A 25,538-nucleotide genomic window follows, 5' to 3' on the forward strand; every position below is an offset into this window, starting at 1 on the left:
TATACCTTATGGACTCTGATCGGGATTACTGACCTCTGCCTGCCCTGACCCTGAGACTGCCTGCCGTTCTATACCTTATGGACTCTGATCTGGATTACTGACCTCTGCCTGCCCTGACCCTGAGACTGCCTGCCGTTCTATACCTTATGGACTCTGATCTGGATTACTGACCTCTGCCTGCCCTGACCCTGAGACTGCCTGCCGTTCTATACCTTTTGGACTCTGATCTGGATTACTGACCTCTGCCTGCCCTGACCCTGAGACTGCCTGCCGTTCTATAACTTTTGGACTCTGATATGGATTACTGACCTCTGCCTACCCTGACCCTGAGACTGCCTGCCGTTCTATACCTTATGGACTCTGATCTGGATTACTGACCTCTGCCTGCCCTGACCCTGAGATTGCCTGCCGTTCTATACCTTATGGACTCTGATCTGGATTACTGACCTCTGCCTGCCCTGACCCTGAGACTGCCTGCCGTTATATACCTTATGGACTCTGATCTGGATTACTGACCTCTGCCTGCCCTGACCCTGAGACTGCCTGCCGTTCTATACCTTATGGACTCTGATATGGATTACTGACCTCTGCCTGCCCTGACCCTGAGACTGCCTGCCGTTCTATACCTTTTGGACTCTGATATGGATTAATGACCTCTGCCTGCCCTGACCCTGAGACTGCCTGCCTTTATATACCTTATGGACTCTGATATGGATTACTGACCTCTGCCTGCATCTCTGACTTTCTAGTGACATCCCTGTCACATTTTTAAAATGTATGTACTGTGTGTATGTGTATTTTTAAATAAAATCATTAAAACAAAAATGACAATCAAGTAATGTCTGAGAAGTCGTGTTTAGGGTTTCTGCATTGCCAAGACTCGGGGGAGTTGTAAGGGTTGATATGTTAGCCGGGACCAGAACTATACGTTGTATAATTAAGCAATAAGGCCCGAGGCGCTGTGATATATGGTCTACAGTATATGCCATGGCTAAGGGTTGTTCTTACGCATGACACATCACGGAGTGCCTGGATACAGCCCTTAGCCGTGGTATATAGGCCATATACAACTAACCCCGAGGTGCCTTATTGCTTTTATAAACCGGTTGCCAACACAGTAAGGCCACGAACTACACATCTAAATAGAAAATGTTGCATTAATAAATAAATTCAGAATAATTACATTCTGACAGAAAAAGTAGTTTGGACAAAAGTCTCATTGCTTGAATGGTTGCTATGCAACAACCACAGGCTATCGAGCAAGCTTACATTTAATGTATGCAAAAATTCATCCAAAGGGGGCAGTATTGTCCCGAGCCTTAACAGGTTAAAGACACTTCTAGTGTGTCAAACACATTCAAATGATTTATTAATGTTTATCTGAATGTTGCCATTTATTGTGCACAAATTATTTTTTTCTCTCCATGTTGTCGTTTGTTGTTGGCTTGCCCAGGCCATTTTGTCGTTTGTTGGTGGCTTGTCCAGGCCATTTTGTCGTTTGTTGTCGGCTTGCCCAGGCCATTTTGTCATTTGTTGTTGGCTTGTCCAGGCCATTTTGTTGTTTGTTGTTGGCGTGCCCATGCCATGTTGTCGTTTGTGGTTGGATTGCCCATGGCATGTTGTCGTTTGTTGTTGGCTTGCCCATGCTATGTTGTCGTTTGTTGTTATCTTGCCCATGCTATGTTGTCGTTTGTTGTTGGCTTGCCCATGCCATGTTGTTGTTTGTTGTTGTCTTCCCCATGCTATATTGTTGTTTGTTGTTGTCTTGCCCATGCTATGTTGTCGTTTGTTGTTGGCTTGCCCATGCCATGTTGTTGTTTGTTGTTGTCTTGCCCATGCCATGTTGTTGTTTGTTGTTGGCTTGCCCAAGCCATGTTGTTGTTTGTTGTTGTCTTGCCCATGCTATGTTGTTGTTTGTTGTTGGCTTGCCCATGCCATGTTGTCGTTTGTTGTTGTCTTGCCCATGCCATGTTGTCGTTTGTTGTTGGCTTGCCCATGCCATGTTGTCATTTGTTGTTGGCTTGCCCATGCCATGTTGTCGTTTGTTGTTGGCTTGCCCATGCCATGTTGTCATTTGTTGTTGGCTTGCCCATGCCATGTTGTCGTTTGTTGTTGGCTTGCCCATGCTATGTTGTTGTTTGTTGGTTCCATGCTGCTGGAAATGCATTCCGTTCTTTTAGCTTGGGGAGCTGCTGTGTTGTCAGAGAACAGTGCTCCACCGCTTCCAGATTTGGCCTCCAATAACTTTGAAGAGAGGTTTTGAATCTGTGTCCTGTGACAGACAGTATTTCTCGCCTCTAGTCAAGCATTCAACAGTTTCTGGATCATGGTGGTCCGGAGGCAGTGGATTGTATATCTGGGACAAGCCAGCTATTTTGCAGGACTTAATCTTGGGCAACATTGTTGCGAGTGTGGTCACTCCCATCGGCTCTTCCGAAACATATAAGAAAAAATAAAGTTAACTAATCGTTTGGCCTACAATACTACTGGTTATATTGTCAGGGTACATTAAAAAGATTTAACTAGCTAGCTAACAGTTAACGTAAACTCACCCCATTCCGTAAATACGTGTGTAACCGCGACATTCAAACAAAGCTACAAAGAAAATTAATGGGACTGTAGCGACTGAGTTGACTTCAAAATCGGGGGTGTGAACGAGGTTTCCATTCAAGCGTTGATCGACATGGTAATGACTCTATAGCATTGGAGAAAAGTTTAAAAAAAGGACCCTCCTTTACATCTTGATGTGTCATGTCGTAACGTACAGCACGCATAAAGCAACTATTTCTGTCTTACAATCTCTCTCCACCAGGTGTAGCACTTCTCTCATCGTTTAAAAACGAGAAATGGACAGTGACGGGGGTAAGGGGGGAATACCTAGTCATTTTTTTCGTCATTGCATGCGATCATCATTCTCAAAGCCGCTGTTTACTTCTATGATCACTTTAGCACCTCCCTAAAAACTTGATTCAAATTCGACACAAACCTTCAAATAGGTATGTAATGACACATTATATAAACTCTTTATAGTGTTTTATTTCCATTTTAGAGGCAATAAGGTGATAAGTTGGACAGATCAAATGAAAAAAGCAATTTTCCCACACGACATCTGTCTTTCTCACAACCATGCATTAGTTTCACTTCCCCACCCGCCATTTTTAAAAAGACCCGACGGGACTCATTGCCTGCTTGAATTATGCAGAAATGGGCAGTGTTTAGGTAATGTAATTGATTTTTGTTGGAAAGGGGAGAAATTGTGCTTTACAATGGTGTCGACATTACATTTGATCTGGAAGTATTACGTTTTTGGGGCGCTAAAATAAGGGCAATTGTACGGACCAAGGCGATGTACGAGTTCACGTGACATGCCATATGTAACCTCATCCATTCACTGGTGGACAGCTTTGTCACGCCTCTCTTTCCTCAACTTTTTAATTACGCCAACAGACACTTTGTTGCTCGTTGCGAATTCAGTGTCCTTCTGTATACTCCATGTCAGACTGAGAGGGGGGTCGTTGATATGTCGGTTCAAACCAGCTCTGAGTCCAGCGTAGCTGCTAATCCCATATTCTTCGCCATTCATGTTTCTCACTGAACAATAAAAGTCTCGTAGAATGGTGTTCAGCTCCGTTTTTGTTGTATTCCCAAACTCACAATGTGTCCCTTTTTCTGCACACCAGTCCGTGAAGCAGGTACGTGCCCATCTTGTTTGTTTCACAACGTTCTTTTCTTTTTGATTTCTCTCAAGTTCATCTAAACGCTTCTTTTCTACATCGACATGTCAAAATATTGTTGATGTAGCCATTTTATTGAGGTGAAAAGGCGCAGTGATATCAAGGTGAAAAGCCTGAACTCCATAGTCATGGTATACATTCTCACATACACACGGCTAAATTATGTTTTAGCCAATCAGCATCCAGTACCCAAACTACCCGGTTGATAATGACAACCAAATACATATGATAACATTTGTGAAAGTTACTCGGTCAGTGTTTTTGGGTAACGACAGTGGTCAGGACCTGTCGTAGGAAGTGTTCTCAAAATACCCAGCTGCCCCGATGCTCAGTGAGACAAAATTAATGTGGGAGACTGCCTAGCTCTCTCCAACAATAGGCGTGGATTACGCGGCATGATGTAGTGGGTCTGTGACTGTTATTTCAGGGAAGCCAGAACACTTGAATCAGCAAATTCCACAGTGACTGAATGAGGTGAATGTGTTGGAGATAGGCTGTGGTCGTGAGCCTCTTTGACTGCCTCATCAGTTGGGGATCTAGACTGAAAAGCACAGCAGTTTGCGCCTCATCATGTTTATCTTTGGCATTCTAAACAGTTAAGTGATAGTTCAGGGATTTTACATATTTAGATATGACTGCTTTCAAGGTAGGGAAACAAATATCTAAATGTGTAAAATTACTGAACTATCTCTTTAAGATTACTGAACTATCCCTTTAAGATAGTGGTCACAGTGTTATTACAGTTAAAGAGCCAACAACTTCCACACATCTGTCAACTTTTTAGCAAATCTAAGAAAGGTTGCAGGCCTACATACAGTAGCTAGCCGGTAAACGCATCACTACCACACAACATTGTTCAATGTTGACTCAAAGTTGTGGGCCTCAACATGCCATTGCTACTTTTTAATAACCCTTGGACAACTTTTGTGTTGCGCTGCATGAAAACTGGTCATTGGTTGCTACTGCTCCCTACTTAATGTAATTCCCGGAAAGGGAGAGTGGGAATCATCGGACTACTTGTCTCCACATCCCTGACATTAAACACACGTGATGAGAACACAAAGAACACAATATTGACGTGTTATTTATTTGTGCACAGATGAATGTATACATAGTATACAAATGCAGCGGATGAAAGAGCAAGTCTTTTGCTGTACATAACGCAAAAGAAAATTAAACAATTCCAATTCCAAAGAATACAGGAACCATCTTTTAGATGGAAGATGTGGTTCCTCTGAACCAAGACTAAATAAACAACAGAATGGTATCATGGGAGTGGATTCTGTGCTAGGAAAGTACCTTTTCATTGACAGTGGGTCTAAATGGAATGTAGAGCAAAACAAAAAGCCTTTTGTCACTTTCCTATGCATTGTAATAAAACAATTATTATTACATAATAATGTAACACAGGCTTTATTAGAAAAGTCAGTTGAGAGGACAAAGTTTCAGAAATTGCATTGCTGATGATGTGACATGGTCTTGTAAAGTTCCTATGATAATTTACCAGCATTGCATTGAAATAGCTGAACTGAACACACTGTAACTAATAGTATTTACTTGAAACTCAAATTCTCAAATGACCATCATGCAAAAGGGGACAAGGAAGAATATCAGCATCCACTCTACTGCAAGAGGTAAGAAAGCTATGCTATGTCAAGTTCACGTAGTGAATCTGAGATGTGTCTCTTGCAGTACAAAGGCTTTCCTCATATTCAGTATCCTCATTTCTTTGGCGAAACATGACTGCAATCTGAGCGTTGTGAAATTTGCACTGTTCAAGACACAACGTTAAGAGGAAAATGATGCATTGCACAATACAAGTACATTATTTCTTGAAACGAATCATTAGTTATATAGTACATACAGTGCGTTTGATTCTCTATGTCTATATATACACATATGGTTTCTTTCTCTTAAAATATTTAATTGTTTGTCCAAATTTGCACTGCTTTATTGCATCACTGGATTGATTAAAATCCTATTCATAATTGCTTTTATAATTGCCATTTGCTGATAATCTTTTCAAGTGTATAGGATATTTCATTAACTATTTTTAATTATCATATGAGAAATATTACTATCAACTGTTTAATCATGGAAACGGATAAAGGTATATTGTAGGGTTTTAACAAGACTTTAGCAAATAGTTCAGATTACAATTGTATTTTTCAATTTTTTTAAATGATATTTAATTTATGTCAATGTACCTAATAGTTTAACAATTAACATTGTTAATACAATTCCATTGTAAATACAAAAATATCATTTGAAACTAGTGCATGGACCAAACAGGTCTTATATTTTGCAGATACAGTACTGCATTTCACATTTCATTAAGATTATTACAGGAAAAGATGGGGATGGTGAATCACAGATGAAAGATGTTCACTGTTTCAGATGTCTATAAATCAAAGATAGCTAACATACTGCTCCATAATCCAGTTGCTGATTTGAAGGTGACTGAGTGTCTGGTGTCAAATACAGCAAGTCTATAGACCTCCTGTATATAGACTGTACCTAGACCAGTGCTGTGTGTGCATTTGTGTTTTACTCTTTGTCTCACTAGAGGTAGAATGGCTGTGGCTGTGTCCAAAATCGTTCTTGCCTACTAAAAGAACTAAAAGAATAAACAATGTATTAACCTTACCACATATGGTTTAGAACACACTGTTTGTTAAAATATTTGCAGTAAGCAACAGATATCAACATACTAGGCTCATCCATACTGAGAGGGTATTATCTAATGAGTAGGCGGGTTGTTCCCTGCCTTGAGTTCATTTTGGTACAGCCCCTCCCCTTTTCTGTTTATCAGCTGTTGTCAAACTCACGTGGATCTAATAAACACGATCATCTTCCTCAATAGTGTACAGCAAATTCATATTAGTTTAAAAGCCAAAAGAAGTCCTGGCATTAAAAACACTCAATATTAGACATTTCCCATACAATAAAACATTATATTTTTCGCATACTCAAAAACCCTACTACTTAGGACACGAGTACGAGTATTCGGGCACTGCCAGTAACTCCAACTCAACTGAAATGGTCCCACATTTTGTACCTCTATCACTTTCTTTCCCTTAGCTGTTTCAAATACCAACAATGCCATGCACTACGGGAGTTTGTCAGAGCCCAATAGGACAGCGAATGGGTTTTCTTTTCAAGAGCATCACTGGAACAACACAAAGAATCAGCAGACATAGAACTTCTCTAACACAGCTGCGCTGTGCAGAAATCTAGTTCCTGGGGCTTCTTCATGCCAGAGCAGTGCTCTCTGGGTAGGTGCATGCCAGTCTGAGTGGTGCAACGCAGCGGCCGCCGCTTGAAGCCCCTCCCACATGTCTTGGAGCACAAAGACCACTGGCCTATGTCCCACATGGGACAGGGGTCCCCACATACCCTGGTGGCCCCCGGCCTCTGTAAGCTGTCACAGTCCGTGGCTGTTTTGCCCTCTGGGTCCGTACACTGAACCAGTCTACTCTGGAGCCCGTTCCCACAGGTCACGGTGCACTCTTCCCATGCCCCCGTTGACCACATGTTCGGGGGCATGGACTTGTGCGACGACTCCTTTAGCTTCACCTTGTTGCGGTCCATCAGGACGCTGTTCTGCGAGTGGCTCCTCTCCATTTTCTTCAAGATGTTCTCCTCCTTATGGTGCTCCCGGGCCAGGAAGAATGAATAGCGGACCCGGGGAGGGGTCATCTTCCCCACCGAGAGGACCTCTACGGTCAGTGCTTCTTGGAGAGGCCTGGTGGCCTGGAGGATCTCCACAGCACTAGTGGTGCCACTGTAGCGCAGCAGGCTGCCCTTCACAATGATGTCCCGCTCCACCGCTGACACCACGTAGTTCCCGTTCAGAAGGTATTTGCCATGTCGGTTCTTCACCGCTAGGTAGTTGTCATCGTTAACCAAGCCTCGGTAGCCACGCTGCCGGATGTCGATGTTGGACGCTCCCACAGGCAACATCACCACAAAGTTGTAGCCATGTCTGAAAAAAGTATGGTGACATAAAGTATGGTGACAAAGTATGGTGACATAAGGTATGGTCACATAAGGTATGGTGACATAAAGTATGTTGACATAAAGTATGATGACATAAAGTATGATGACATAAAGTATGGTGACATAAAGTATGTTGACAAAGTATGATGACAAAGTATGATGACATAAAGTATGGTACAAAAAAGTAGCAGATTCTTGCATGCACTAGGAACAGCATACTGTGTGCCGGTCACTTACATGGGTTTGGTGAACAATCCGGACACTTTCTTGCATCTTTGGTTGTCCCCTCCACACACACCACACTTGTCATACCTCTTATTGGAGCTGAGCTTGCCGTCACAGCCCGCCTTGATACATTTCCCTTGGACACACACTGCAGAGGTGTCAGGAGAACAGGGTGTTCCATCAACAACCTGAGGGTTTGAATAGGAGAATATATTAGTGAGAGAGAGAAAGGAAGTGAGAGAATGAGTGCTTGTGTGTGTGTGTGTGTGTGTGCGTGTGTGTGTGTGTGTGTGTGTGTGTGTGTGTGTGTGTGTGTGTGTGTGTGTGTGTGTGTGTGTGTGTGTGTGTGTGTGTGTGTGTGTGTGTGTGTGTGTGTGTGTGTGTGTGTGTGTGTGTGTGTGTGTGTGTGAGTATGACACTAAAGTAGAACTGATTTTTTACTGGTCCGAAAGCTCAAGTCACTTGGTCTGTAACACAATGCGCTGAAAAAGTAACTGGAAATAGTGTTGTATGATGCAAGGAACCCCTTTACAAAATTAAATGTATTATTATCATTACTATGCCTATTAGCATACAGAAAATCAGACAAAAATGTAGGCTACCTTCTGCCTATTGGTATCTTTGCAGATTCAAGACAGTCTCAAAATACAACATTGCCCCTTTAAAGGCCGAATGCAGCCATTTTATATCAATATCAAATCATTTCTGAGTAACAATTAAGGACCTTACTGTAATAGATTTCCATTACAATTGGCAAAAGTTGCTTTTTAGCAATAAACAATATTTCAAGCAAGAATTTTGCTAGGACTATCTGGGAGTGCTCTAAATGGGGATGGGAAAACTGAAAACTAGCTGTTATTGGCAGAGAGGTTTGGAACTCTTTTTGTTATTGTTCTATTAACCAATGAATCGCATGGTGATGTCACCATGGAAAGCCGGTACTCCCACCAAAGCAAACCTGCTGATTAGAATGTCCTGTGTTGAGTGTATTTTCAACCAGCAATTATCAGGAAATAATACTGATCAATTTTTTCACACTTTACAGTGTTAGTTTCATCAGCGGTTGTACAATATGATATAAAACACAGAAAAAAAAACAGAATTTGGACTGCACTCGGCCTTTACGTCCCTCCTTGAGGATGATTGCAACACTCGGCCTACATTTACAACTAAATACTTTTTATGTCTTTATAAAATAATTTCCTCATTCAATGAATCAGGTGGAAAATGGCTAAATTAGGCTACTTCAAAGCAAGGTAACTAACTGAGACATGTTTATCTATAACCTAAGGCAAAACATTCAGGTTTCAGGGGCTATCCATTGACTGCATGGGAGATATTTGTTAATTCTAAGAATATATTTTAAAATTGTCAGAATGACATGGCCAGTGTTGAATAGAGGGGAATCCCAGCTTTCCAATGGTGTCAGAGTTTGGGAGAACAGCAATACTTTGCATCCAGAGGACAATTATCCAATTCTGATCCAATTCTGATTGGAATAATTGTTAGATATTGTAATTGATAGAGAGAGATTCCATTCTAAAAGACCCCAAATGGATCCACACTTTTCTATCCAGCAACTATCTGGACCATCTAAAGACAGAACAGCAAACAAGAAAGTCTAAATATCAGAGTGCTCAAAGGGAAAGAGAGGTCTGGTATGTATTGATATAAAAGCTTGTTTCAGTGCTTGGTTGGTTGGTTGGTTAGTTGTGTAAATACTTGCCGAGATACAACAGCTGTAAACAACACAGTCCATGCCTGCTGTCTCTCTCTCTCTCTCTCAATTTTAATTCAGTTCAATTCAAAGGGCTTTATTGGCATGGGAAACATATGTTTACCTTGCCAAAGCAAGTGAAATAGATAATAAACAAAAGTGAAACAATCAATCAAAAATTAACAGTAAACATTAAGTCACAAGTTTCAAAGGAATAGACACATTTCAAATGTCATATTATGGATATGTACAGTGTTATAATGATGTGCAAATAGTTAAAGTACAAAAGGGAAAATAAATAAAGATAAATATGGGTTGTATTTACAATGGTGTTTGTTCTTCACTGGTTGTCCTTTTCTTGTGGCAGCAGATCACACATTTTGCTGCTTGATTGCACACTGTGATAAATCTTGATGGCACACCGTGGTATTTCACCCAATATATATGAGATTTTATCCAAATTTGTTTCGGAATTCTTTGTGGGTCTGTGTAAACTGAGGGAAATATGTGTTTCTAATATGGTCATACTGTACATTTGGCAGGAGGTTAGGAAGTGCAACTCAGGTTCCACCTCATTTTGTGGGCAGTTTTCTTTTGAGAGCCAGCTCTGCCTACGGCGGCCTTTCTCAATAGCAAGGCTATTGTCACGAATATCACGGAAGGTGGCTCCCCTTCCGTCGTCGTCACCGGTCTACTAGCTGCCACCGATCCCTTTTTCCCTTTTCGTTTGGTTTTGTCTAATTGTTTTCACCTGTTCCTTGTTGGGGTTTTGGGGTTGGGGTTATTTAAGTTTGATTAGCCCACTTGGGTTTGTGCGGGCTTGTTGCTGTGTATGTAAGAGGTGTATTGTTTATTGTTGGGTTTTTGCTGTCCAGGTATTACCAGTGGTCCTTGGGTTGTGTTTTACACCTGTGTTTTGGCTTCACCCATTTGTACGTGTTCCTGGTTGTTGGACATTAAAGCGTTTTTCCCTTGAATCTTCTGCTCTCTGCACCTGACTCCACAGGACCGGCAACGCTACCATCTCCTCCAGCGGGATCCAGTGCCAGCGCTCTGCGTATTACGCCTCCAAGGGAGTACGATGGAGCGGCGGAGGGGTGCCAGGGATTCCTGCTTCAACTAGAGCTCTACCTGGCCACCGTTCGGCCGGCTCCCTCGGACGAGGAGAGCATGTGTGTCCTCGTCTTTTGCCTGACGGGTAGAGCCCTGGAGTGGGCCAATGCCATCTGGAACGTACCCGACTCGGTGAGGGGCCACTACCCGGAGTTCACCCGCCGTTTCCGGGCCGTGTTCGATCACCCTCCAGAGGGCCGAGCGGCGGGTGAGAGATTGTTCTATCTCAGACAGGGGACGAGGAGCGTGCACGATTTCGCGCTGGAATTCAGGACCTTGGTCCCTGGAGCGGGTTGGAACGACAGGGCCCTGATAGACCATCACAGATGTAGCCTGAGAGAGAACGTCCGCAGGGAGCTGGCTTGTCGGGACATTACGCTCAGCCTGGACGAGCTTATAGACATGTCGATCCGGCTAGACCATCTGCTGGCTGCTCGCGGACGTTTTGAAAGGGTCCTGTCTGTTCCACCTCCTGGCCCTCCCACTCCCACTCCCATATGACCTGTACGTGAAGGCGAAGAAATGTAAGTTTTCCAAACGAGCCGTTTCCTTCCTGGGTTATCGCATTTCCACCTCGGGGGTGGTGATGGAGTGTGACCGCGTCAAGGCTGTGCGTAATTGGCCGACTCCGACCACGGTAAAAGAGGTGCAGTGGTTCTTAGGGTTTGCCAATTACTACCTGTGGTTCATCCTGGGTTTTGGCCAGGTAGCGGCTCCTATTACTTCACTGCTGAATGGGGGGCCAGTGCGTTTGCAGTGGTCAGCAGAGGCGGACGGAGCTTTCCGTTGTTTGAAGGCGCTGTTCACCGACGCGCCAGTGTTGGCGCATCCGGACCCTTCTTTGGCGTTCATAGTAGAGGTGGACGCATCCGAAGCTAGGGTTGGAGCCGTGCTCTCACAGCGCTCGGGTACACCACCGAAGCTCCGCCCCTGTGCTTTTTTCAGAAGAAGCTCGGGCCGGCGGAGCAAAACTGTGATGTGGGGGACAGGGAGTTGTTGGCTGTGTTAATAAGGCCCTGAAGGTGTGGAGACACTGGCTTGAGGGGGCTAAGCACCCTTTCCTCATCTGGACTGACCACCATAACCTGGAGTATATCCGAGCAGCTAGGAGACTGAATCCTCGTCAGGCAAGGTGGGCCATGTATTTCACCAGATTTCGATTTACGATCTCGTATTGACCAGGTGCCCTCAACACTAAGGCCGACGCGCTGTCCTGCCTCTATGACACTGAGGACCGGTCCATCGATCCTACTCTCATCATTCCGGCAGCTAGGAAGGTAGCACCGGTAGTATGGGAGGTGGACGCGGACATCGAGCGGGCGCTAACGGAGGAACCTGCGCCTCCACGGTGCCCGGAGGGTCGTAGGTACGTGCCGCTCGCTGTTCGTGATCAATTGATTCGGTGGGCTCATAATCTACCCTCGTCAGGTCACCCGGGTATTTCGAGGACAGTGCGAGGTCATAGGGGGAAGTACTGGTGGCCCACCTTAGTGAGGGACGTGCGATTCTATGTCTTCTCCTGATTGGTGTGCCCCCAGAGTAAGGCTCCTAGGCATTTGCCACGAGGGAAGTTACAACCCCTCCCCATTCCACAACGGCCGTGGTCCCATCTATCGGTGGATTTTCTCACTGATCTTCCCCTGTCTCAGGGGAGCACGACGATCCTGGTCGTTGTGGATTGGTTCTCGAAGTCCTGTCATCTTATTCCGTTGCCCGGTCTCCCTACGGCCCTACAGACTGCGGAGGCTCTGTTCACCCATGTCTTCCGGCACTACGGGGTGCCCGAGGACATTGTTTCTGATCGGGGTTCCCAGTTTACATCCAGAGTGTGGAGGGCGTTTATGGAACGTCTGGGGGTCTCGGTCAGCCTGACCTCGGGGTATCACCCGGAGAGCAATGGGCAGGTGGAGAGAGTGAACCAGGAAGTGGGTAGGTTACTGCGGTCGTATTGCCAGGACCGGCCAGGGGAGTGGGCGAGATACATCCCCCTGGGCTGAAATGGCCCAGAACTCACTAGGCCACTCCTCTACCAACATGTCACTGTTTGAGTGTGTGTTGGGGTACCAGCCGGTTCTGGCACCATGGCATCAGAGCCAGACCGAGGCTCCTGCGGTGGAGGAGTGGGTGCAGCGCTCTAAGGAGACCTGGAGGGCCGTCCATGAGTCATTACGTCAGGCGAGTGGTGGCAGAAGAGGAGCGCTGACCGTCACCACAGTGAGGCCACCGTGTTTGAACCGGGGAACAGGGTCTGGCTCTCGACCCGAAACCTGCCCCCCCGCCTGCCCTGCCGGAAGCTTTGTCCGCAGTGTGTGGGGCCATTCAAAGTCCTGAGGAGAATAAACAAGGTGTGTTATCGATTATTACTTCCTTCGTATTATCGTATTAACCCCTTCATGTGTCTCTCCTCAGGCCGGTGGTAGCTGGTCCCATGCAGGAAGGTGAGATTCCGGAGGTCCCTCCATCCCCTCTGGACATCGAGGGGTCCCCGGCGTACACGATATGGGCCATTCTGGACTCGAGACGCCGGGTGAGGGGCCTGCAGTACCTCGTGGACTGGGAGGAGTACGGGCCGGAGGAGAGATGCTGGGTCCCGGTGGGGGACATATTGGATCCATCTATGCTGAGGGAGTTCCATCGCCTCCATCCGGATCGCCCTGCGCCTCGCCCCCCGGATCGTCCCCGAGGCCGGTGTCGGGGCGCTGCGGGAGCCGCGTGTCAGGGAGGGGGGTACTATCACGAATATCACCGAAGGTGGCTCCCCTTCCTGTTCGGGTGGCGCTCGACGCTCGTTGTTGCCGGTCTACTAGCTGCCACCGATCCCTTTTTCCCTTTTCGTTTGGTTTTGTCTAATTGTTTTCACCTGTTCCTTGTTGAGGTTTTTGGGTCGGGGTTATTTAAGTTTGATTAGCTCGCTGGTGTTTGTGCGGTACTCACCTTTGGAGCAAGGACATAGAAGTAGCCTGTTCCATTGGCTCTGCAGATGAGCTTGCACTTGTCCTTGGGTGACACTCCAGAATATTTGGGGACCCACACCACAGACGCTGAGAGCCTGTTGGTGTTGAGGCTGAATCCGTTGAATGCCTCACACTGCTCCTCACGGAAGCTTTTTCCTATGGATTGTATGCTTATTAGTAACGTGGATCCATACGAGTACACATCTGTAAAACAAACATGTGGGTCATCCTTTAATGAAGTAACTTATAAAGGCTTTAGGACATTCAAAAAGTCTTCATGAGCACTACATACATGCTTGACAAAAAAATAAATAAATAATAAATAAATAAAATATGGTTGGATAGGTGCAGTGAAACGTGTTGATTACATCTGGTGCATTGCCAAATGTGACATTACCTTTTGCCACTGTTCATATAACATGACGTTTGCTTATGAATGATTTCTGAAGCTTTTGTATAAGCTTTACCATGGACTAATGGCTTTCTTTAACATTTCAAAATGTCATTTTAAAGTGGGACTGTTGTTTCACACGTATTTTTACATATTAGCATGTCAGCAAATCTTATTTCTTGTGATAAGGAAGCAAAATGCATTTTTCGAAATAATGTAATTAAGGATTACTTAAAACTTCACAATAAGTTCTACCTGGTTCTGGGCAGGCGTCCAAATTGCAGGAGCGATGCTTCATACGGAGTCCTTGGCAGTATTTCCCCCCATATTCTGGAACAGGGTTGCTACAGTCTCTTTTGGCTAGCTGAACTCCTCCCCCACAGGTTCTGGAACATGACCCATACACACCCCACGTCCCCCATCCACCGTCCACCTGTAGTAGAACTACACACATTTAGAACCTGTACTCTAAATTACACGTAGAACCAATAGTAACATTTTAGTGTACATTCAGAAATATAGTTTACAGTACATATTATTACAAAGATATAGTTTCATTGTTGTTAGATTGTGAAATCATTGTATTCATTGTGAGATCAGTCTCTATCAACATCTATATCAATAGTAATAACTAAGCAGATCAGAACACTGACAGTGAGTGTGCTCACCTTGGTCTTATTGGTATTGTTCTTGTCGGTGCACACCCCTCGGAAGCAGAGCTTACTGTTGCCACAGCTGGTGCCATCGGCCCAGGGGAAATGACGTGTCTGGCAGACCAGCTGGCCTCTGGCCTTGCCCGTGCACCACAGCTTGGAGCAATGCTGCATGTAGGGACAGGGCTTGGAGCCCGTACCGAAGGCCAGCTCACACTGGCGGTGGAGGCTGTAGTTGGTGCCTGGGAGGCTCTCAGGCAGAGCCAGCAGTTTTTGGGGCTGATCCAGAAGACAGTCCCCTTTCGAAGAAAAACAATCACAGAGTCAAGATATCAGCTGTGCAAAGCTTTTTGTAAACCATTACATAGTCATATTTTCCAGCCCAAATAAGTGCAAATACCTGTGCAAAAAAAACAAGTAATTTTTAAAACATTAAACAAGCGTTGAAGTTCATTATATGTCACAGTCAGCTAATGCAGATGTTGAACAGGAACAGTATTTGACATGAGAGGCCCATGAATTCCAATGCTATTGCTTCTAATTGCATTGCCCCATTCAAGAACTCCAATAGTAAGAGCTGTTTAGATTTGCTGCAAGCGTGAGAACAAAGTCTGATGTTTTTCAAAGGAGGGGGGGCATATATACATTTGTATGACAGCTATAATTTACAGAGACCGAGCTGAGTGGCTGACTGACCGTGGCCTCTGTCCAGGAAGTCTGTAATGATGGCTGCACTGCACACAGACCATGGGTTGGCACGGTCAATCTGGATCAGCGTGGGGGACATCATGTGGTTGTCCCTGAGCTTCCCAAACACCTCCTTGCAGGCGTTCACATTGTCATGGGGCATGTTGAAGACATGGCCTGAAGGACAGAAGAAATAGCACAGGGAGGAAATATGACCAGAATGACTAGAAAATCTGAAAATACAGAACATTGGTTTGAGAATACCAGGTTATTTCATCATCATCTCATCATCGTCATTTTAATCAATGTCAATCATCATCAACAAATTCCAATAATGTTGTAATTCACGTGTCAAGCTCATTCCATGGACGGCCGAGTGTCTGCGCCTTTTAGCATCTCCTTTGTATTTAATTGAGAAATTAAGGTCGCTAATTACAAAGGAACTCCCATCACCTGGTTGTCTAGGTCTTAATTGAAATGGTAAAACAAAAACCTGCAGACACTAGGCCCTCCATGGAATGAGTTTAACACCCATGTACCAATTAGAGGAGGATTTAAAAAAGAGGAAAAATCACATTCTCTGCTCAACAAGCCATGGAGACCTTGCTATGGTCAAGTGGTGGTTTGGTTTCAGATATTTCCCCCTTTTATTAAGTTTGCAATGTTCATTTGTTTTGCTAAGCCTGCAGTAGCTCACGGCGCTAGCCTGGCATGATACCAGCTGCTTATGTTTGTAGTGAAGACCACTGACAGTGGAACATAATCACGGACTCATTGGGATGAGGACAATGAGAGTCAGGGTGATTTACTAGTCTTCTTCAATGCATCTGTTCACGGCAGGACTGATGTTGGATCGCCATACCTCTCTTCTAAATCATATAGCATACAATTATACTATATGTTGTAGGGCTAGTATGTATTTTATACACTATGATGTGAAATGTCATGTATTCACTTGAACTCCATCCCACTCCAAATATCAAACCAACCACTTTTCACAATGCTGTCATATGAAGTTTAATAGTCACAGGCAGTGGAAGGAAAACTGTAAGATGGAACTGAGGACTTTGTTTCCAACAACAAGGCATGTCATCTCATCCCACACGGAAATGACGACTTCACAAAGGGATGTCAAATATGACAGTCCTTTTTGAAGGAAATTCTATAATTAGTTCATAGAAGTGTGCACCTTAAACCAGTGCCTCTCAATGGGGCCTCACATCTGCTAGTACTTCCCCATCTGTTTTCAGGCTTTACTTCCTTCACAGCTCCACATGGATGATTGAAAACACTTGATGCAACTGTCACTTGTTGTCTCATTAATAATACCAGCCTTGACAAAAATGGCTTCAGTGGTAATGAGACTGTTGGACAGAATGACACCCATTTCACTTGATCAAAGGAAGAAGGTGAGAAAAGTTCAAGAGTTTTCAATGGGGCCATGTTTTTTTCCCCCCACTAATGTCTGACAGATTAGAATTGGTAATCAAATTTTGCACGTGCACGTGGAGAGTCAAGAACCCCCTTGGGCAGTTCACACATTGAGGGATTATGTATGCTCTTTGGTCCAATTTACAACATCTCATTTCTATGGAGATTGATGAACTGTGCAGTACATCCGCAACAACAGACTACAATTGAATTAGTTAACACCACATGACATCATCAACACCTATCATCTTTTGTGCAAGACGTGCATCATGCTTACCTGTTCACTCTGGCAATAACACAATAACATACAAAGTCTACTTGGGCATCGACATATTTTTAATTAGCTGTGAACATCGAAGACGACAAGATGCCCAATGAAGAGCTCCGTGGCCTGTTTGTCAGATGTTTCTACCTCCCTGCCTGGCTGTTCCATCCCTCCTTTCAAGATACAACTTTATGAACCTCCTGTCATCTAAAACTGTGGAAGACCACCACCCAAGTACTGCCAGATCCCTACATTTATTTTGTAAACATTTTTGTTTTTTGTTGTTTTTATTTTTAATAGTGACTTTGATTCTACCTGTAATGACAAGCACATTATAAAATGAATATATTATTATTATTATTTCGTCTTCACATGCTATCTAGAACCTATAAGGGTTCTTTGGCTGTCCCCATAGATCAAATCACCACGATATCACAATAGCCGGCACATTTTATTCTGGTTTGTAAATGCAGAGTTCTGTGTATGGTTGGTTCTCTGCATGGCTCTGGTCTGTATTTACAAATAACTATCGTATAATGTAGATGACAGTAGGGTAGGCGGCCGGCAAAATTGTCGCTATTTTCACAAACGGAACAGGGTCAAATTATCAGATCTTAATACTTTATGGTATTAAATTGCCTCGACCAATATATCTATTTGATAACAGGGGGCAGGTAGCCTAGCGCTTAGAGTGTTGGGACAGTAACCAAAGGTTTGCTTGTTTGAATCCCCAAGCCGGCAAAAAATCTGTTGATCTGCCCTTGAACAAGGCACTTAACCGCCGTTAATAATGGCTGATCCCTGACCATGACCCAGCTCTCTGAGAATGTCTCAGGGGGAGTTGGAATGTACAAGAAACACCCTCTTGTACATGCAGTGAAACAGCACAAATATAAGCACCCCTATTTGAGTATACAGTGGGGCAAAAAAGTATTTCGTCAGCCACCAATTGTGCAAGTTCTCCCACTTAAAAAGATGAGAGAGGCCTGTAATTTTCATCATAGATACACTTCAACTATGACAGACAAAATGAGAAAAAAAATCCAGAAAATCACATTGTAGGTTCCTCCTTTAAAAGTTGTGTCATACTGAGGCACACCTTGCGTGCTGCTGCAGCATTCTGTGGCATGTCATAATTGTCAGGCATTTTTTCTGTTAATGCAAGCTAATTTGACTTCCAGATGGCATCTTTGAGAAGCATTCGATCGTCTTCCATATTGGCATTACCAGAGACGGGGAGGGCACGTGGGAGACCGGGGTTCAGTTCCCCGATGGGGAGGAAGGAGTAGGCTGTCCTTGTAAATATGTAAAAAATAGTAAAAATAAAGAAAAATCCTGGAATGAGAAGGTGTGTCCAAACTTTTGATTGGTACTTGCTTAATTAATTAGATTAATATTATGGTGTTTCTATTCCATGAAAAAATGAAAAACCCTCTGGGTAAGATGAAACGGAAAATATGGCGCTGTACAATGTGACGGTCGGCAGTACAGTACTGGGCTATTTAGCTAAAGAATCCCTGTGTTGTGCAGATGGGAGACTGTGGTATGTGTGTACATGTGAGAGAGGGAGAGAAAGAATGCTGTAACATACCTCACTCTCCATTATCTTACATTGGATTTGCTTATGTGTATAATCTACTCTAGGAATGTGTGTGAGAGTGTGTGGATTTCTTTAGATATTGTTTATATACAGTACTGGTCAAACGTTTGGACACACATACTCATTCAATGGTTTTTCTTTATTTTTAGTATTTTCTACATTGAAGAATAATAATGAAGACATCAAAACTATGAAATAAAACATATGGAATCATGTAGTAACCAAACAAATGTTAAACAAATCAAAATATATTTTATATTTGAGTTTCTTCAAAGTAGCCACCCATTGCCTTGATGACAGCTTTGCACACTCTTGGCATCCTCTCAACCAGCTTCACCTGGAATGCTTTTCCAACAGTGTTGAAGGATTTCCCACATATGCTGAGCACTTGTTGGCTGCTTTTCCTTCACTCTGCGGTCCATCTCAATTGGGTTGAGGTTGGGTGATTGTGGAGGCCAGGTCATCTGATGCAGCCCTCCATCACGCTCCTTTTTGGTCAAATAGCCCTTACACAAGCTGTAGGTATGTTGGGTCATTGTCCTGTTGAAAACAAATGATAGTCCCACTAAACACAAACCAGATGGGATGGCGTATCGCTGGAGAATGCTGTGGTAGCCATGCTGGTTAAGTGTGCCTTGAGTTCTATATAAATCAGAAACAGTGTCACCAGCAAAGCACTCCCACACCATCACACCTCCTCCATGCTTCACGGTGGGAATCAGACATGCAGAGATCATTCATTCACCTACTCTGCATCTCACAAAGACACGGCAAAATTCTCAATTTGGACTCATCAGACCAAAGGACAGATTTCCAACAGTCTAATCTACATTGCTCGTGTTTCTTGGCCCAAGCAAGTCTCTTCTTATTATTGGTGTCCTTTAGTAATGGTTTCTTTGCAGCAATTCGAACATGAAGACCTGATTCACTCGGTCTCCTCTGAACAGTTGATGTTGAGATGTGTCTGTTACTTGAACTCTGTCAAGCATTTATTTGTGCTGCAATTTCTGAGGCTGGTAACTCTAATGAACTTATCCTCTGCAGCAGAGGTAACTCTGGGTCTTCCTTTCCTGTGGAGGTCCTCATGAGAGCCAGTTTCATCATAGTGCTTAATGGTTTTTGCGACTGCACTTGAAGAAACTTTCTAAAGTTCTTAAAGTTTTCCACATTGACTGACCTTCATGTCTTAAAGTAATGATGGACTGTCATTTCTCTTTGCTTATTTGAGCTATCTTCTATATACCACCCCTACCTTGTCACAACACAACTGATTGGCTCAAACGCATTAAGTAAAGAAATTCCACAAATGAACTTTAAACAAGGCATACCTGCTAATTAAAATGCATTCCAGGTGACCATCTCATGAAGCTGGTTGAGAGAATGCCAAGAGTTTGCAACCTTGTCATCAAGGCAAAGGATGGCTACTGAAGAATCTCAAATTCAAAATATATTTAGATTTGTTTTTTCACTTTTTTTAGTTACTACATGATTCCATGTGTGTTATTTAATAGTTTAGATGTGTATACACACCTTCCTAATATTGAGTTGCACCCCCCTTTTCCCTCCGAACAGCCACAATTCATTGAGGCACAGACTTTACAAGGTGTTGAAAACATTCCATAGGGATGCTGGCCAACGTTGACTCCAATACGTCCCACAATTGTGTCAAATTGGCTGGATGTTCTTTGGGTAGTGGACCATTCTTGATACACACGGGAAAATGTTGAGCATGAGAAACCCAGCATCGTTGCAGTTCTTGACTCAAACCGGTGCAACTGGCATATACTACTATACCCCATTCAATGTCACTTAAATTATGTGTCTTGCGCATTCACCTTCTGAATGGCACCCATACACAATCCATGACTCAGTGGTCTCAAGGCATAAAAATTATTCTGTAACCCTTTTCCTCTACACAGATTTAACTAAAAATGGTTCTTCTAAGGGTTCTCCTATACACCAAATCAGAACGTTGTTTATAAACATTCTGATTTGGTGTATAGGAGAACCCTTAGAAGAACCATTTTTTGTTCAAGGTAAAAACCCTTTTGGTTCGAAGTAGCACACTTTTGGGATCCACGTAGAACCCTTTCCATAGAGGGTTCTACATGGAACCCCAAAGGGTTCTACCTGGAACCAAAAGGGTTATCCTATGGGGACAGCCGGAGAACCCTTTTGGATACCCTTTTTCTTATTGTTCTGGTAGATCTGATCTGAATGATAACGATAATACACAGTAAGAGTGATCTTCACTCACCCAGTTCATGAGCAGTGGTGAAGGCCGAGGGGAGACCGTCATCCTCGATGACAGAGCAGCTTCTCTTGGGATCACACATAGTTCCCACATCTGCCATGCCTAAGGTGTCACAGGTTGTGGCTCCACACAAGTCCTGTTGCAGAAGGCAAATGAAATGTGATCATCTGGACAATGTGATGAGATGGGGAGATGTGTAGGTGTGTAATGTAATTTGTCTTACGCGTATAAATGTGTTGTTATTTCATTGCATATCCACCATCTTTTGGTAGATATTAAAGCAGAAAACACTTACAATCTGGTCCATTCTGGTTGGGCCCATTTCTTTATCTCTTGCTCTCTCCCTGTCTCTCTCTCTGATGTGCAAACAATCTGGCCCAGTGAGCTAACCCTTTAATCCGCAAGATGCTTAGGGAATGTTATAGCTTTCAGAGAAGAACAATTCCACTGCCACGTGCCAAGGGGTCTGTCTGACATTGGAACTGATAAAAAGGTATTGTACTTGACCATTGTACAACACTTTCAAATACAAGTTTATTTGATTTGAGTGTGAGAATTCTTACCCGATACAACTGCATTGTTCATACAAGTACATTAACACCATGCCTCTAGCCTACAATATTCAATTCAATAACCCCCTCCCCAATAAAGTCAATAAACACTCTTTATCCCCACAGGGTAACTGTATAGGTCAAGGCATCTTCGCCATGTAAGTGGGATCATTTTACACCACTTTGATCACAGTTGGACAAAATCAGTCTCAGAATGAAATGTTATGCATTTTGCTATGCACTCAAAGAGAACCAGTGCATCAGATTGCTTCCAGCCAAGCTAGGCTTAATGGAAAACAGACAGACTGGCTGAGTCCAGGCTGAGAGGCAGGACTAAAGGCTCACAGCTGGAAGTGAGTGGATCATCACAGAGAAATGGATACTTCCCATTCCACCATATGGGTGTAAAATCCTAGCTCTGGTCCAGGGCGTTAGTGCTAATACTGAGCTTTCTGTTAGCAAGCTGCACTGAAGTCCTGTACCAGAGCTAGTGAAAACCCTGCCTGGCCTGTTCGACCTGTGGCATTTCTCAACTCAGGTTGGGATCATAGAGAATGATAGAGGCCTCTAGTGACCAAAAGGCAGTTTTAGCATGGGCAGCGCCATTGAGGGCTTCTACCATGCTTCTGTCAATTTAAAGTAGTCAAAGTAGTGAGTGGGGATTCCTATGCGTTGTAGCCTCAATGGTGCTGCCCATGCTTTCACAGATGCTATAATGGCACAGATATAAAGATGAGTCCTCTATCTATCTCTATGGTCGGGATGGAAAAATAGGTGACCGGCTATACCCACTTTCCTGTAAGATGTGAAACAATATTTGTTCATATGGTTCAATCTTGTTCCATGAGCATGTTTTTTTGGCTCAGTGATCCTAATAGTGTGGACCTTTATGCTAAATCTTCTGCAACGTGATTCATGATAGGAAAAAGGAGGGGGGCTTTTAAGATGTCAAGACAGATGTGATGCTTGTTAGCTGTGCAATTGCAAGCAATGTTTTCATTTTTTGTGTTGAGTAAAAATTTGAATTTGCAAGTGGAATTTTAGTTGATTTCCTTAATAGAAGAGGAATTGACACCCAAACCCACCTTGTCTCAGCATTATCAGGCTGCATGTAAACACACAGGGATGTGTCTATAAAAGAACACTTAGTATTGTATTTGCAGATAATGTATTGGGTTACATAATGAGATAATTATTCCAAATGGAAATAATTGATGATTGCATGGAAGCTAATCTGCAAGCGAACATTAAAAAGAGTTGACGCCATGTTACCACTCCTTACCTGTTTGGTGAATAGGATTGCAGTGTCCCAATATTCAGGGTGCTTGTCATTGTATTTGTTTAAATGTTTCTGCCAAGAACAGAAACTGCGTAGAGTGAGGGCAGCATTGGTGGAAACCTTGGGTCCTTTCTCTGCTTCGTTGATCACCATGAAGCCCACTACCACTATGTTTATGTAGTTCATGATGCTGGGGTGCTTGTACAGTTTCGCAGCAACAGACATCAGGGTCAACAGGTAATGTTTCAAGTCATCCCCGTGAAATTTGGCCATAGACTCATCAGCCACGACAAGAACCTCCACAAATCTAGGGATGGAGGCAAACCTTTTGGATCTACCCAGGCTCTTCAATACAGTTTCAGTCAGGCTGTCCATCTCCCTTCCTTTCATGTGTTTATATTTCTCAAAAGACCCTGAAATGCTTTGGGTTAAACCAGGTTCTACTCCACACCTGTTCGTGGTGGAATTGCCGCTGGAGTCCCGGTCGCGTCCCCGGCGGCGTATGACGTGGGTTCTTCTCGCCCTCTCGTTCGTAAGCTGATTGATGAAATATTCCATGCCCTGGTAAGAAAAGGCGCCTTGTAAGCCTTTGCAGAGGCTCAGCGCAGCATACGATTCCTGATCTGCATTGACATCGCCAGAGTAGAAGCAGTGGCTCAGGTCTGTGGCTGCAGAGGAATTTGATGCTAAGGAGCCGCTGTGAGGAGGGATGTTGGGCGCAATAAATGTAGAATCCGGTAAAAGGTTGAGATAAAATTCTTGACTGAAAGCCATTATTTTAAAAACAACTAGTTGGTCATTCTTTCTCTCCTCCGTCTGTCGAATAGTATGTCTTTCTAAATGTTTATGGTCTAATCGAACAGGTACGCAAAAATCTATTTCGATGCAATAGTTCAATTTCGCATATAATAGGATATCCATAAAAATAAACAGAGCGCCAATAAACGTAGTCATATTTGCAATGCAAAAACTATTACTTATCGATTAATCCGCCACTGTCCTAGGTGGTACCAAGTCTGCATGTGATCCAGTGCGCTGTGTCACAGAGCCGCAGTTGAGCGTCCTCAAAGGATGAAAGACCAAAAGATGTGATCGTTTCCCATCTTGAACCAGACTATTAAGGCCAGCCTGCTCTTTGGACTTGGTGAGTTTGACTCTCAGTCTAGAGTCATGTTTATAAACATCGGGAAATGTCAACGGAAATGTGGGAAGGTCCTTGGAAAAGCTCATTTGACATGGTCTAACCCCTTGGTTTATGCTTTGAACCGCAGCCACTTGTTGCGCTCTAAATATTATTATCACATGTGGCACAAGCTGAACTGTCTCCTCCCACTATCGGAACCAAACGTGCGTCTCTGACGAAATGGGTTGAACACTCATCGCCAACCACAAAGTAGCCTACTAAAGTAACACTTTTGGTACAGTGCCAATTGTACGGTGTGAGTTATAGATTCAGGTGAATCTAATATGACTTAATCCGGCATAACTAATCGATTGATTAAACTATAATCTTATACAAACTAATTATCGTACAAGGTAACTAGGCTTAATGACCTAACCGTACAAACTCCATGCGTAATGCAAATACAAATATTGAGAAATAGCCTAATAATATTTCCAACGATGTCTAACCTGCTCTAGGCTATAGTTTAAAAAAGAACGGCACCTGTTGCGCCTGCAGTAGAGTGCGCATCTCTGGTCATTCCCGCGCGTAAAGGGCATCTAATTATTTTGTGGTCTAATACTACCACCTTGTGGTTGAAATGTTAACTCAGAACCTTACCTAAAATAACCTACTTTTTATATGGCGCTAACATGTGTCCTTTTGCCAATGGCACTTCGAAGCTAATAAGAGCCCCAAGTAATATCCGCGTTCATTGGTTACATTATATGACATTGTTTGCTCTCTTATGATGAAGGGCAAAAGGGACACGTGTTAGCGCTTTATAAAAATTAGGTTAGTTTAGGTAAGGGTAGCATAGTGGTTAGAGCGTTGGACTAGTAAAGGAAAAGTTGCAAGATCAGAACCCCGAGCTGACAAGGTAAAAGTATGTCGTTCTTCCCTGAACAAGGCAATTACCCCACTGTTCCTAGGCCGTCATTGAAAATAAGAATTGGTTCTTAACTGACTTGCCTAGTTTAATGAAGGTAAAACAAAAAGAGTTTAGATAAGATTCTATGGAAGCTTTTCATCCACAAGGTGGTAGTATTGGATTACAAAATAATGAGATTCCCTTTACGCGCGGGAATTACCAGTGATGCGCAAGATAAGAGTCTTATCTCTTTAACACAATTCTCTAATGTATTCCATGACATCTCTTTATCATTGATTTATTCGACTGATGAGGACCATGGCCGTGGTGGGTATGCTATAGCCCACTTATGGGAGTCGCTTGGGGGCCACTGCACTGGCAGTCACTCAAAGTTTAAAATAACTGACCGAACCCTTAAATTATAATATGGGTATCCATGTTGCAGCGTCCTGTGCTGTAGGCCTATGCAGAGTTCATGTTAGTTGCAGAGTTGTCAAACTGCAGCTATTTCAGAAGGGGGGAGTGTCGCTTACTTCCCATTGGATCCGTTTTATCCAAGAGTTTCTCCTGAGGTACGAGTGGGAGGAGAATTTGAGGCAACGAGTGGTATACAAGAAAGTATAAATACCTCCGCTACTCCTAGTATTCAGTG

General features: G+C 43.6%; 1 protein-coding gene across 1 annotated transcript; it reads right to left on the reverse strand.

Annotated features, from left to right (window-relative positions):
- Positions 1–4,802: 4,802 nt before the first annotated feature.
- On the reverse strand, positions 4,803–24,091 carry LOC135546310 (A disintegrin and metalloproteinase with thrombospondin motifs 15). Its single transcript, XM_064974641.1, has 8 exons — positions 22,857–24,091; positions 21,027–21,159; positions 15,483–15,650; positions 14,802–15,085; positions 14,389–14,566; positions 13,723–13,898; positions 7,971–8,146; positions 4,803–7,719 (listed from the first exon to the last, which is right to left on the reverse strand). The coding sequence occupies exons 1-8, from the start codon at positions 23,805–23,807 to the stop codon at positions 6,942–6,944; spliced, it is 2,844 nt and encodes a 947-aa protein (XP_064830713.1). The 5' UTR covers positions 23,808–24,091; the 3' UTR covers positions 4,803–6,941.
- Between the last annotated feature and the right edge of the window lie 1,447 nt (positions 24,092–25,538).

Source organism: Oncorhynchus masou, chromosome 9 (assembly GCF_036934945.1).
Source record: "Oncorhynchus masou masou isolate Uvic2021 chromosome 9, UVic_Omas_1.1, whole genome shotgun sequence".
Lineage (NCBI taxonomy): Eukaryota > Metazoa > Chordata > Actinopteri > Salmoniformes > Salmonidae > Oncorhynchus > Oncorhynchus masou.